At 38.8% G+C, this 13,618-nt stretch overlaps 1 protein-coding gene across 23 annotated transcripts in view; it reads right to left on the reverse strand.

Moving 5' to 3' along the window:
- LOC110535668 (eukaryotic translation initiation factor 4 gamma 3) overlaps window positions 1-13,330 on the reverse strand; it is a 29,820-nt gene extending 16,490 nt beyond the window's left edge. For 2 of the 23 annotated variants that reach the window (XM_090190089.1, XM_036935427.2), the window contains exons 1-10: window positions 12,993-13,079; window positions 12,580-12,908; window positions 12,228-12,302; window positions 9,981-10,211; window positions 9,187-9,327; window positions 8,738-8,962; window positions 8,427-8,531; window positions 7,947-8,192; window positions 7,661-7,756; window positions 6,480-6,704 (exon numbers count right to left, since the gene is read on the reverse strand). In XM_090190089.1, coding sequence (XP_090046215.1) covers window positions 6,480-6,704; window positions 7,661-7,756; window positions 7,947-8,192; window positions 8,427-8,531; window positions 8,738-8,962; window positions 9,187-9,327; window positions 9,981-10,211; window positions 12,228-12,302; window positions 12,580-12,615 — 1,380 coding nt within the window. In that variant the 5' untranslated portion in view covers window positions 12,616-12,908; window positions 12,993-13,079. Of the gene's footprint in view, window positions 1-4,510; window positions 5,186-6,479; window positions 6,705-7,660; window positions 7,757-7,909; window positions 8,193-8,426; window positions 8,532-8,737; window positions 8,963-9,186; window positions 9,328-9,980; window positions 10,212-11,795; window positions 11,935-12,227; window positions 12,303-12,579 lie in introns of those variants that run through there. The other 21 variants (XM_036935425.2, XM_036935423.2, XM_090190080.1 and 18 more) reach the window with 19 other exon arrangements.
- Between the last annotated feature and the right edge of the window lie 288 nt (window positions 13,331-13,618).

Here is a 13,618-nt window from a genome sequence, read left to right on the forward strand (position 1 = left end):
TTTTTCATTCTTATAGATTGACTGACACATGTTATAATCTTGGCGCTGCGTGTTATTTTTAAAGAAATAGGATACATTTCATAAGTGTGGAGAGCAAAGAGAAGAGGAAGTTATAAAGTTGGGGTTTTAATCTTACGATAGAGGTAAGGAAAAAACGTTGAAATGAGAGGGGTTATATTTTTGCCCAATGAGAAAAAGAAATAGGAAAGTTGAGTTGAAAGTATGGAAGAGAGTTAGTTACTGTGTTGACTACTATTTGTCAGGGAAAGTTGCTGGAGGCAGGTAGATTGTTGCAGAATAACGAAAATTTGCGCTATTAGTTTGAATATACAATAACCTTACTCTAATGGTTTTGACCGTTGTTCAGGTACATTTTTTTCTGTATTTCTAGCAGCTGATTTGCTAGGTGGGCATCATAGATTTGTGGCGTTTATATTTACTGTATTAGGCTATGAGATTTGTGGGAGACTGGATGTCTGAATCATAAAACATCGTAAGAATAGATTCTGATGGTTATTGATTCTTGGTTTGATTGTTTAAGTAACACCAGTTAATTTGAGCAGGAAAGTTCATGTAGTCTAACATTATAGTATGTTTCCATTATGTGGAACAATGTCAGGTCATTAAAGATGATTGCTGGATTGAATAGTATGAGAACCTGTTGACAGAAGACTGAATGGGTATGAATGTTGAAAAGCAAGCTTGGGCCAAACTAGTAAACTAAGTATGTTAAGTGGGGGAGTATCATAGATTTTAATTATAGTGTTGTTACCGCAATAGTCAAAACAATTTAATATGTTTTGGGAAATTAGCTAGGTTGAATTTTGTATTTGAGTTCCTTTATTATTTGCTTTCTAAAAGAAAGGTTGGAATCAAGTATGATGCCTTGGCACTTAAAATCAGATACCATCAGGAGCTTTTTAGTGATAGTTGTTTTTTGAGGAACATGCAGACTGTGTTTTATTTTATTGAGATGTAAACATGAGTCTCTGAGCAATTTTGTCATCTGAATCATTATAGTAGTGAGTTCTTGTGTAGTTTGTTATTTGCATGAATTTATCACTGTATCATCTGCATACATTGGAATTTCAGACCCTGTACAGACTGAAGGAAGATCATTAATGGATGTGCTGAACAGTATTGACCTTTGTGGATATCAGTGGGGGAAAAAATGTGTTTATTTTTATTTTTACGATGATGAGACAGCACCGACTTTTGAAGGATTTTAGATTTGTTAAAAAAAAAAAATCAGGATTGGTTTTTACTAAATTTATATCAACAGATTGAAATTATTAGGTTGCTGATTAAAATGTTTTTTAGGAGTTGATTTAACTTAATTAAACATTGTATCATGCATATACATTGATGTTGATTAAAACTTATGATTAATGATTTGAGGTACAGTGGAATTATCATTAGGTTTGGTTTATAGTTTCACGTTTGAGTTTCTGAATCGATGTAGTGTAATGAATACTAAGTGTTTTTGTGTTTTCTCCGGGAAAATTGATATTTCACTGTCTCTCTCTGGAATGTTTCCAGGGACTATACTCTTGGGGAGAGTGAGTGAAATTGAGGCCACAAATTACCACATTGAAAGGGGCACTCACCACATTGGGATTTTAATAAGTTTTTATTTTCTGACTTTTCATTACACACGCAAATTCTTTTGATAAAGGAATGTTCTGGGAACATGGAAATACGAAAATGTTTGGAACTAGTTGATTATTGTTTGCAAATTGTTTTATATAGTGAAAAACACTGCTCTGAAGGGTTTTGTATAACCTATGACCTTCTGATGACTTTCCGTTGTGGCTTGATCCCCCGCATTGGAAAGCCATTTGGATGATGAAATTAGGGTCATCTGTAATACTACTTTCAATATAATTTGTGTAATTGGTAAATATGTTTCTTATCCATATTTGTAAATTTGGACCAGTGTGAAGAGGGAGTAGGGCATTGCTTTTAACTAAGGGTATGCTGCTTTAAGTCTATTTTCCTATGACCATAGGGGTTAAATAATTTTTCTTTGTGGAGTTTTTTTTCAGTTTAGTGATTTTAATTTGATTATGTTGTTTTACATTTGTTTTCAGTTTTGTTTTACATTACTCTCATACGGAGAGATGTGTGTAAAACATGGGGGAGGATTCAGTTTTTTGAGGGTTTGAATTGAAGTTATACAACTTAAGTGATATGTGAATGAGTGTATTGTATTGTTGAGTGTAATTGTATTGTTGAGTGTATTGTATTGTTGTGTTTGTTTTGTTCTATTCCCGAGGGGTATAGGTCTAATTTCTTGATCCTTGGCTCTACGATGGAGTTGACAGTGAGATGGGGAGTATAAACCAATTTGAAAGAATAGTTTCAATAGAATGTTTTGATATTCTCTGTGAAATATGTTTAGATATGTGTGTTAAGAATAATTGGTAAAAGTAATCATTTATCATGTAGTTAATGAACTGAACTAAACTGTTGTTCTGATCTGTTCTTTCGAGGTTATCATGAAAAGTGGCATCAGACGGTATCTTAATGCATGGAAGAGATAATTTGGACCGAATGGCGTGTGTACCTCAAAACCCCCTCTAACTGGCTGAAGAAGAGTGACAAAGGCATTGAAGGAGGCTTTCCAAACCACTTCTACCGAGAGAAAAGAACCAAGCCAGAAATTGGTGTACAGTATCAGATCTAAGCTCTCATACTGTGAGAGTCCACTTGGAGTGATCATGGAGAAAGATCTGTTCTAACATTTTCTTATGATGCTGGTATATTGGTTGACAAATGGACAAGACACGAGTGGTAAAGATGAGACATTGAAATTGGGACATTATCATGGGCCGTCCACTTTGAACTGTAAAGCTATCTGAAGAAAAACGAAGATGCCAGAAGATGCCGTACCTGTGTAAGGGGGGTTTAATCAACTGTGCCATTAAAATTGTTTATACTTTTGTGGTATCAGGTTGATTGAAGAGGTCTACACCATGTAAATTGTAGTAATTTAGATTATGAATGCATTGAGATACTGATCTGTATTAAAATCATGATTAAAAAAGTTAATAGTAGAATTATGGGATAATTATACTGTATGTAAATCTGCTAATATTGATGTGTGTTAAATTGAGGTTTTTATTTTGAGTGATAAGACAAATTTGAATCACTGAGGAGTGCTATTCTAAATATTGGTTTGATAAATAGTTGGGTTGTTACTTATGATTTGGAATATGAATTATTTCAATGACCTATTCTCTATTCCTAAGTATATTTCTGAGCATGAGTACTTAGAGGGATGTCTGTCCTATATGTTGTGAGGAGCCCTGTGTTTAGACACTGGTTCTCATGTAACTTAAAGAGCATAAATATGTTATGTTTTTATTTTCCTCAAATGGATTATTCTGTGTTATTAAACATGTGCAAGTTTGTTTTGTAGAATAAAGGTTGTAAACTTAGTTCCAGAAGGGAGAAAGCTTACATATAAGCTATTTGACATTGAGGGGATTTGAATTTTTAAATATTGAGTATGTAATTAATATTCTGATTCTTCAGAAGGGACTGAGTTCCTTGAGAGGGGAATGTCGTGGAATAATCAGAATTTGTTGGTAACATATGTGAGATGTTTTATATTCATCATATGTTTGTAAATTACTTCTCATCAAGAATGTTATTTTTGTATAATACTGTGGCAGGGTTGCAGTATCTGTTCTATGTCAATACTAAGTTGTTTGGGCTAGAGAGAGGGGAGAGGTCAAGCATGTATCTCTTGGCTCCACAATGTCTGTGTGCCAGTCAGTGTGTCTCTGTGATCTTGTCAAGATAGGATTGGTTGTATTTAGAGTTGGTTGTATCTAAATGACAATTTGATATATGCCTGTTGATATGGAGGATTGGTTTATGGTTCTGGGGTTTGAGTAAGGAGACAAAGCTGAATGATTTATTATGTCTATGCTGTCTGACAATGTGTGTTCTTTGCTATTAAAGGATGGCAGTTGCAATGCAGATGGGGCTCTCAGAGAATTCATGGTTATACACTGAATTGCCTGAGAGTCACAGGATTGTGATAGAGCTGATATAATTAAAGATGGACTTTGATAACTAACTCTGACTTGTGTGTGGTTTGCTCCCATTATTTGGTAAATAGAGGAAATTTCTATGACAGGTCTCAAGACCACTAGATGAAGAGTCCATGGGCCCCTTCTTCAATTGTAAGAAACTCAAGTCAACTTTTAAACTTGAGTACAATAGAGTACAGTATAGCATAGTACTGTAGAATACAGTACAGCATATTATAGACATCTATGTTTTGGCCAATTAGATGTCAAAGTTTGATATCTTGGAGGATTGAAGCCCCCCCCCTGCTGGCTATGAATCTCAATACTTTAAAAACATTCTCCTGAAGTGTGCACTTGTCCACATGGTGGTCCTCTGTAGCTCAGTTGGTAGAGCATGGGACATGCAACTTTTAAAATATAGATAACCTCAATGGCACTGCCCATGCCGTCACAGACGCCAAGATGAGAAAGTGTTTTAAAATGTTTTTATTACAAAAATCATGTATTGCTTTATTTTCAAACTTGAAGTTTAGGAGTCAGAGTTTGGGACAGCCACCTTAATATAAATAGGTGTATAAACAATGACTTTGTACAATATTAATTTAACAATATGTTTTTTAATGCCTTGAATTGCATTAGAACACATCATTATGTAAATAAATGTCCCATGTTTGAAGAGTTGTTTGTTGTTTATCGTTTTTTGGGGGTGGGACTAATTTGCACCCATATACATACTTTAGCCCTCATTCTTCTAATTTGTATATTTCTACATTGTAGAATAATAGTGAAGACATTAAAACTATGAAATAACACATATGGAATCGTGTAGTAACCAAAACAATTATGTTAAACAAATCAAAATATATTTTAGATTATTCAAAGTAGCCACCCTTTGCCTTGACAGCTTTGCAAATTCTTGGCATTGCCTCAACCACCCTCACTAACAGTCTTGAAGGAGTTCCCACAAATGTTAAGTATTTGTTGGCTGCTTTTCCTTCACTCCGCGGTCTAACTCATCCCAAACCATCTCAATTGGGTTGAAGTCGGGTGATTGTAGAGGCCAGGTCATCTGATGCAGCACTCCATCACTCTCGTTTTTGGTCAAATAGCCCTTACACAGCCTGGTGGTGTGTTGGGTCATTGTCCTGTGGAAAAACAAATGATAGTCCCACTAAGAGCAAACCAGATGGCATGGCATTTCGCTGCAGAATGCTGTGGTAGCCATGCTGGTTAAGTGTACCTTGAATTCTAAATAAGTCACACAGTGTCACCAGCAAAGCACCACCACACCTCCTCATCCATGCTTCACGGTAGGAACTACACATGGAGATCATCCGTTCACCTACTCTTCTGCATCTCACAAAGACACAGTGGTTGGAACCAAAAATCTCAAATTTGGACATATTTCCACCGGTCTAATGTCCATTGCTTGTGTTTTTTGGCCCAAGCAAGTCTCTTCTTCTTATTGGTCCTTTAGTAATGGTTTCTTTGCAGTAATTTGACCATGTAGGTCTGATTCACACTGTCTCCTCTGAACAGTTGATATTGAGATGTGTCTGTTACTTGAACTCTGTGAAGCATTTATTTGGGATACAATTTCTGAGGCTGGTAACTCTAATGAACTTATCCTCTGCAGCAGAGGTAACTCTGGATCTTCCGTTCCTGTGGCGGTCCTCATGAGAGCCAGTTGCATCATAGCGCTTGATGGTTTTTGCGACTGCACTTTAAAATCTTTCAAAGTTCGTGAAATATTCTGGATTGACTGACCTTTATGTCTTAAAGTAATGATGGACTGTCATTTCTCTTTGCTTATTATTTGAGCTGTTCTTGCCATAATATGGACTTGGTCTTTTACCAAATAGGGCTATCTTCTGTAAACTACCCCTACCTTGTCACAACAACTGATTGGCACAAATGCATTATGAAGGAAAGAAATTCCATTAAAATTAGCTTTTAACAAGGCACACCTGTTAAATGAAATGCATTCCAGGTGACCATCTCATGAAACTGGTTGAGAGAATGCCAAGAGTATGCAAAGCTGTTAAGGCAAAGGGTGGCTATTTTGAAGAATGTCAAATATAAAATATATTTGGATTTGTTCAACACTCTTTTGGTTACTACATGATTCCATGTGTTATTTCATAGTTTTGATGTCTTCACTATTATTCTACAATGTGGAAAATAGTAAAAAAAAAAGTAAAACCTATGAATGAGTAGGTGTATCCAACTTTTGACTGGTACCGTATATGGAAATATTACCCACCGCAAAATAATCCAAGGGTGTGAACACTTATGTAAAGAACGATATGTATGACTACCAATACAGAGAAGTAATTGCTATTGGCTCAAACTGATCGAAAAATGTTAACTTCTTAATATCAATGGTCAATCTGTCTTTTGAAATCCTGTAACACTTTATTAGAGAGCTCCTGATCTTACCTGGAAGAAATGGGGGACGTCCTCTATGTGTGGAAGCTGCCTAGCCTCTGTTTCAGTCATCTTCAGCTCATCGAGCTCCTTCTCGAGTGTCTGTATGAGTCCCTCAGCCTCACTCACCATCTCCTTCTCTTTGGCTTGGATCCACTCTCTCACCTCTGAGCACCTTGTCTCAATCAATTTGGTGAAGAACCTCTCACCGTCTTCCAGTGTAGCCTGAGATAAGCACTGTCAAAAGACAGAGAGCGAGAAAGAATCGTCCATTTCAAGGTGTTTGTCTCAGAAAGTTTGGTAAGCATCTGCTTTGTTCCGACTCTCCATACTTCCCCCAAAGTATGGACTTGCATACTCCCTGTCTTGATTATAATTGAAATGCATTGAATTGGAGGGAGTTAAATCCATCATTGTTAAATCCATTACGGGGAGTGTGCAACTGCACACTTTGGGAGAACGGTGGAGAATAACAGAGCCATGGGATGAATATCAATTGTACTTGCTCGATTCCTCATTGAAGGAGAAGAAACTCCGGACCTTATACAGAATGACGTGATTCACCTGACAGGACCAGAGTTTTTCTAATCAGGTCACATGGTTTAAAAAAACCTTCTGGAAAAACTCCTGGCCTTGGGGAAGATGAAAACCCTGTCAAGTTGCTGCAACCTTGAACTTGTTCATATGAATGATCTTTTAAAAGCAGGACTGGGGGGGGGGGTGCATAATATGTTAGACTACGCAGCTTCTGATGTAAGTAGCTTAGTTGATTAAACTGAAAAATTGTCTTGTTTCCATGCAATATAGCGTGTCAGATCGCAAATGTATAGGTGTATAGGCTGTCACGTGTATGTAAGAGTTTTTGCTTGTTTTTGTTGGGAGTGATGTGTTATCAGCTTGTTAAATAAATACCAGAGCAAAGTGGAGAGCGCGACTTGAGCTTGTTGCGTTGTGCCCGATACCTGTGATTTCCGTGAATCTGATTGGTCAAGATATTCAAAGAGCCTGCAGCAGCACTCCAATGTGAAGGTTAGAGAAAATGTGCGAGAGTTGACAAATCATGAGGCAAATCGGTAACAAAAAAAACCAGAACCTCTTTTTAACACTTAACTCTGTGCAATAGAAATTCTTATTTTCGTTACAAAACGTTTTGCAATGGAATCCGACTAATGAATACACCCCTGATGTCTGACCTTTAGAGACTCCACTTCCTGTCTCAGTTTCTGTAGCTCCTCCTCTCTCTCCTGGATTATCTGCTGGCATGTTTTAAAGGGCACACTAACCTTTTTCTGTGGACAAACATACAGACAGTTGTAATTGGCATCACACAATGGACCAAAACATATCCCTTTGTGATACATACATCAGCATGGTCTTTATTCAGGTTGAAATATGTCTATCTACACCAGCTGATGGGTAAAGCCTGCAACATTTCTATGTACCTCTTATCCTTAGCCTATTACGGTATCCCATGAATACCTTCTTGGTAGCCCGCCCTGCAGAGTCTGTCTCATGGTCTTCAGCTTTCAGCTTATCATCATGAGGATATACGTTCTCCTGTAGTGGTGTAAATATGCTAACCAGCTCCTGTTGCTTCATGGGTGATGACTTATAATGAGGCCGCAAAACAGGTTCCGTATCTGCAGGTCCAGTGTGATCGTCAGCATCATCGTCAGCTTGCAGTCTGATCTTCTCCATCTTTTCAGCAAGCTGGGTTATTTCGGTCTAGAGAGAAAATGCATACACACCCCCCCACCACACACACAACATTATTAATATTACATAAAAGACAATGAAATAATGAATCAATTATAGAGCTTTACAGAACTGTAATTCCTGAAATGGATGCATATGTAGCAGTGTGATGTTGTTCCCCTAAATTATGCACCAAGTTGCACACAAGGACCAATTCAAATAGACCAGGTCAAGAGAGGATGTTAATAATTTGTTAATAATTACCTTTCGGAGATCCATCACATTTTGCAGCATGCTTGTGATTCTGGGGGAAGTTGTCCTATTCTTCACAATCTTCTCAATCTGGTTGCAGTACTCATCCATTCTGGGCTGTGGAAGTAGACAGCCCAAGTGAATGCTTTTGACTGATTTATAGATTTGAATCTATTGGATGAATCTATCAGATCATCTGTGATAAAAAATGATGCACTGTACTAATTAAATGCCATTGATTTTGCTATCATGGATTTAAACTGAATAAAAAAGATAAAAAACAGACAGATGGGAGTAATGGACAGAGAGAGACAATGTTGTACCCTGGCCAATTCCTTGCCGATGGTGGAGAGTAAGGTGCACAAACACTCCAGCGAATCCTCGTCGTGGTTCTTCAACAGCTTTACGATGGTGTCGTGCATGATGGCCTTCGTAATCATCTTCAACCTGTACAACTCGCACATGAACTGGATATTGCCTAGAGACTGCCTCCGACCCTTGGCCTTGACCTCCTCCAGCTCTTCCCTCAGTTGCTGGCCATCCTCCTCCTGGAAGGAATCAGTAAACAAATTAAACTATACCATTTGTGACTAGTTAGATTTTCCAATGATCAATTCAGGGGAAGAACACCATGCAAGGTTAAGGCACATAATCAATGATGCATTAGAGGATCAGTGAAATGCTGAGGGATTAATATAATTTAGATCAGAATTTCTCAAAGTGTTGGTCTATAATGTAATGGGCAGTGCGTCTAAAGAGATGAATGTGATACCTTGGTGATGGCGTCCATCTTCTTCTGCAAGATTTCATGACTGTCCCTCCCCATGTTCTCAAAGTCTGTCTTGACTCGGTTCAGAAGTATCTTGCGGAAATTTAATGTCCCTCCTGGTACGGCAGCCATGGGTACTTTGAGCTGAGGGGGCAAGATATGCAAGGGGGGTGGGGTAAAAACAAATTGGTGGGTGTGGTGCAGCAGGGCCAAGCCAGCACCAGGAATGTTGGCTTGGGGAACAAGCTCCAGCTGAGCACTGTTCCCTTACAAGGGTGTGGCTACACTCTAATTGACTACATAAAGACTTAAAGGTGTGCAACTCTCACCGCTGGGTAGAGCAGAATGGCTGAGACCTTTATTCATGCTTTTGTTTTCTAAATTTAACATCTAAGAGCCAGGATTTCATTTGCATTTTCTTACTATAAGCATCTTTGTTTACACCTGGCTCCTGTGCATTTACCTTTGAATCATTGCCTATGCCCGACTCCTTAGACCAGGAATCAGCAATTAGATTCAGCTGCCGGTTGATTTTTTCTTTATAGGATGGTCGGGGGCCGGAACCTAATTAGTATTAGTGACCGTAATTATAAATAAAAGACCCGCCAGTTGGGGAACACTGCCCTAGAAAGTGTTAAACCCTTTGCACTGTAACAGTTGATTAAAGGCAAAACCTGTAAGATTTCCAACTGTTCTCCATGTCTGGTCATTGGCATTTGACAAAAAAAATAGCAATCACCTCTGTGAGAGACAGACAAAATACAGACAGACGGAGAATTGTACAGATACAGACTTACCCCCATGAGGTAGTGGCACATGTTGGCATAGACCACAGAGCTGGCAGGGTGTGATATGGCCCTCTCATATATGAGGTCAGTGATGGCCCTCAGTTTGCCCTCTGTGTTAATGGTGAACTCAGTTATTGCATTCATTGATTGCTGAAAGTTGTTTTGAGTCACCCTATCCAGGATGTCATCCATTTGGGCATACAGTTCCTGTGTCTTCCCTGGCTCTGGATCCTGAAACTCCTAAAAGTTATAAGTTGGGGGCAGGTGAGCCAGTCACATTCAGACATTCAAGTTATCAGCATGATATCACCAATAATATTAAATCAGGAGGGTATTACTGAACACACATGTACAGACTGTGTACATGCAGTGGTTCCTCTTTTAAAACTTGCAGCGTACTGAGGCGCAGCTTGCATGGTGCTGCAGAATTCTATGGCACGTTATTTAAGTGTGCACCACTGGTATCATTAATGCTAAGTTAGTGCTAGTTTGTGTGTCCAAACTTTTGACTGGAACTTGCTTAATTAATTTGCTTAATATTATGGTGTTTCTATTCCAAGGAAAACGAAAAACCCTCTGGGTTTCCATTAGGATGAAACCGAAATCATGGCGCTGTACAATGTTATTTTAATGTTAGGTTGGGATTACAGTACTGGACTATTTAGCTAAAAATCCAGTCTCCTGCGGGCACGCGGGAGACTGGGGTTCAATTCCCCGATGGGGAGGAAGGACTTGGCTGTCCTTGTGAATAAGATTTTGTTCATAACTGACTTGCCTAGTTTAAAAAAAGGTTACACTAAGAGCATAACATTTCTACACCCTAATTTTCTAATTCTAGTCTAACTAATACCCAAACGGAGATTCAGTGAAAATAAAGATCTTATTGATTTATCAAGACCAGTCCCCATGCTTGTCTCAGAGCAGCGCAAAACGGTGCTAAAATAGTTGAAGGCCATTGCTTCAAATTCTATTGCTTCTATCTTCAATATGCTCTTTAAATAAACAAGACCTACACCACTTTTAACAGCACATTACTCAACACTAGTGAGAATCATGTTGCCTACGGTAGGCCTACAGTATATCGAAAAATATGACGTGACTCTCTGCCAATAATTGCATATAGAGAATTGGAGGATATTTCTGTAATTCAGTGATATTTATTCCCATAGTAATTCGGATCCATAACTAAATAAACATTGGCATTTTGAAAGAGTATTTTTATCATTATTTTATTAATGAAAGCATAAAGATACCATTATTAGTTACATTGTTTTAGTTTGAACGTGCAGACTGGCACTAAGAAAAGAACAGTGGGAACGTTTCCCAAGTCAGCGCCATTATTAGTGCAATGCCCCTTAAAGTGTTGCCAGTGTGGTGCCCCCCCCCCCCTCTCCTCCCTTCCCTTCCCTATGGGCTACTTCTGTGCGCAGCTCTGCTGCCCATGCCGTGCCCCCTGTCCTCGTGCCTTAAACCTTACGCGCTTTCAGTGGATGCAGCTGGAGAACTGCAAGGCAGTCCCATTGTGACCCACTCGGGTGCCATGATCAATATGACCAATATATATTGTCCTGCTAATAACAGGGTTAATAATATATCTGTGAGAATATCCAACAGGCTTTTATATAATTATAAATTAATAATAATAATTGCTTTGTTTAAAAAATAACAATATTTTGGAGATGATTTTGTTCTCAAATAACATAAAATGAGCGAGAAAAAGGAAATTCTTGAACATGGGGTGAGACATTGTTACTAATTTGTAAATAAAGTCAGTTTGTTATTTACAATGATTTATTTCTGTTTTTAAGAGGGAGAAAAACCTACTGTCATCTCTTGCGTCTCCCAGTCAAGAGCGGCATGGGTATTGAACCAGCATCTGTAGCAACACAGCTTGTGTCTTAGAACATTGCGCCATTCAGGCGTGACCTTTCGGGAGTGGCCTACAGCAAAGAGCAAAATGATCCTAACAAAAAAAAGTAATAAAAAGCTAAGTGTAACAACAGTTTAAGTAAGTAATAATGTAGTCGTGTACAATTACCAGTTTCTATTTAGGTTTATGTCACCCATTCATTGTCAGTTAGAGACACAGTAGGACACAAAAGCACAATCAGTGCTCTAGCTCCCCCTTGCTCTGGTCTGGAGCAATGAAGTGGTGATGCAGGGTACCATACTAAACCACAAATTACCACTTAGTCCAGCGGTGTAAGCTCACAACTTTTAAAGGAGGAACCACTGTACTAACTTGCCAGAGCTTACCAAGTCCTGTCCGCTGGAAGAGGGAGCTGGTGACTGGGCTTCTTGTTTGCGTGTCTTGCTCCCACTCATCTTTTTCTGTTGGCAAACACGCAGTGGTATTGAGGCAATAATACTGTGGTATTAGAACATTATTCTCTGTGTGATATACACTCTTCCTGAATCTTGGATTGTTCTTGAACAGTGTCTCTGCCTGTTCTGGTAGATGGATGGGGTCTGTGTAATCTTCACATGACCTCCAAAGTACATTGTACAAAGTAGGCTACAGCTATTATTTCATAATAAGTCACATTTCTTTCTACATCTCCTCTATGTAGTTGAGTCACTGTAGACAGGAAATAGTTATTATCCATACCTTGTTCATGCTGACCAGGTGCTGATTTCTCAGCATATGTTTGCAGAGTATCTCCTCAGTATGTTTCCTCAGTATTTCCTCAGTATATGACTTGGAGTATATGACTATGTTTCCAGATCCAGTGTCATCAGCTTGCAGTCCAGTCTTTTCTATTTTTTCCACCACTTCATCAAGATTGGGGTTTGTATATAGCGCAGGTCTTGGGGTGTAGGTCTGTCTGCACTTAAGGCAGATGTGGTAGGGATCATTTTGGTGATCCTGAACCCAGTTACCAATACAGACTTTACAGTAACTCTGTCCACAGGGAATACTCAGCGGATCCAGTAAACCTACACAGATTAGACAATTTAACTTTTTTTTATTCAAAATATCTATAGTTTCAGCCACCCTACTACAGCGAATTCGATACATACCAGAGTGTTAGATCTTTGCTATTACTACCAAGACTCGGTGTAATCTACTACTTACTGTCTCAGCTCAGCTGTTGGTTTCAATTCTCTGGAATCGTGAGGGGAGTGGCTTTCATATGTCAGGAAGAGGGGGGTGAGCTGCAGTGTTGCCATGTACGTAGTTTTTCTGTAAATTGGGCTACTTTGAAAACGATGTTTTAGGGTTTAGGGCTATTTCTAAGTTGCACCGCGGCCGCCATGGCATTTATCTTAAAATACATACATTTCAATGTGACCTGCTCTTGACTGTCAAGCAGTGATACAGGCTGTTGTTGAGTGAGGGCGGAGTGTGTTGAGAGAGCACTTACAAGTAACGTGAGGCACGTGATCAAGAGGAGAGAGCAGCACACGCGCAAGTTGTGGCGGCAACTTTGTACCATTTGTAGGTAGGCTATTTAGATTGTCATTATGGTGACAGCTATTTCCAAACCAGATTTCCATAAAATATATTAATACTCTGGAACTGATGCACATCAAGAAATAAGGGAGACAAAGCACTAGAAAACGACGTTGGGCGCACTAGAGCGCATACTATTACCAGTCAAAAGTTTGGACACACCTAATCATTCAAGGGGTTTTCTTTCGTTTTA

Source organism: Oncorhynchus mykiss, chromosome 11, assembly GCF_057628025.1.
Source record: "Oncorhynchus mykiss isolate SJ-2025 chromosome 11, ASM5762802v1, whole genome shotgun sequence".
NCBI lineage: Eukaryota > Metazoa > Chordata > Actinopteri > Salmoniformes > Salmonidae > Oncorhynchus > Oncorhynchus mykiss.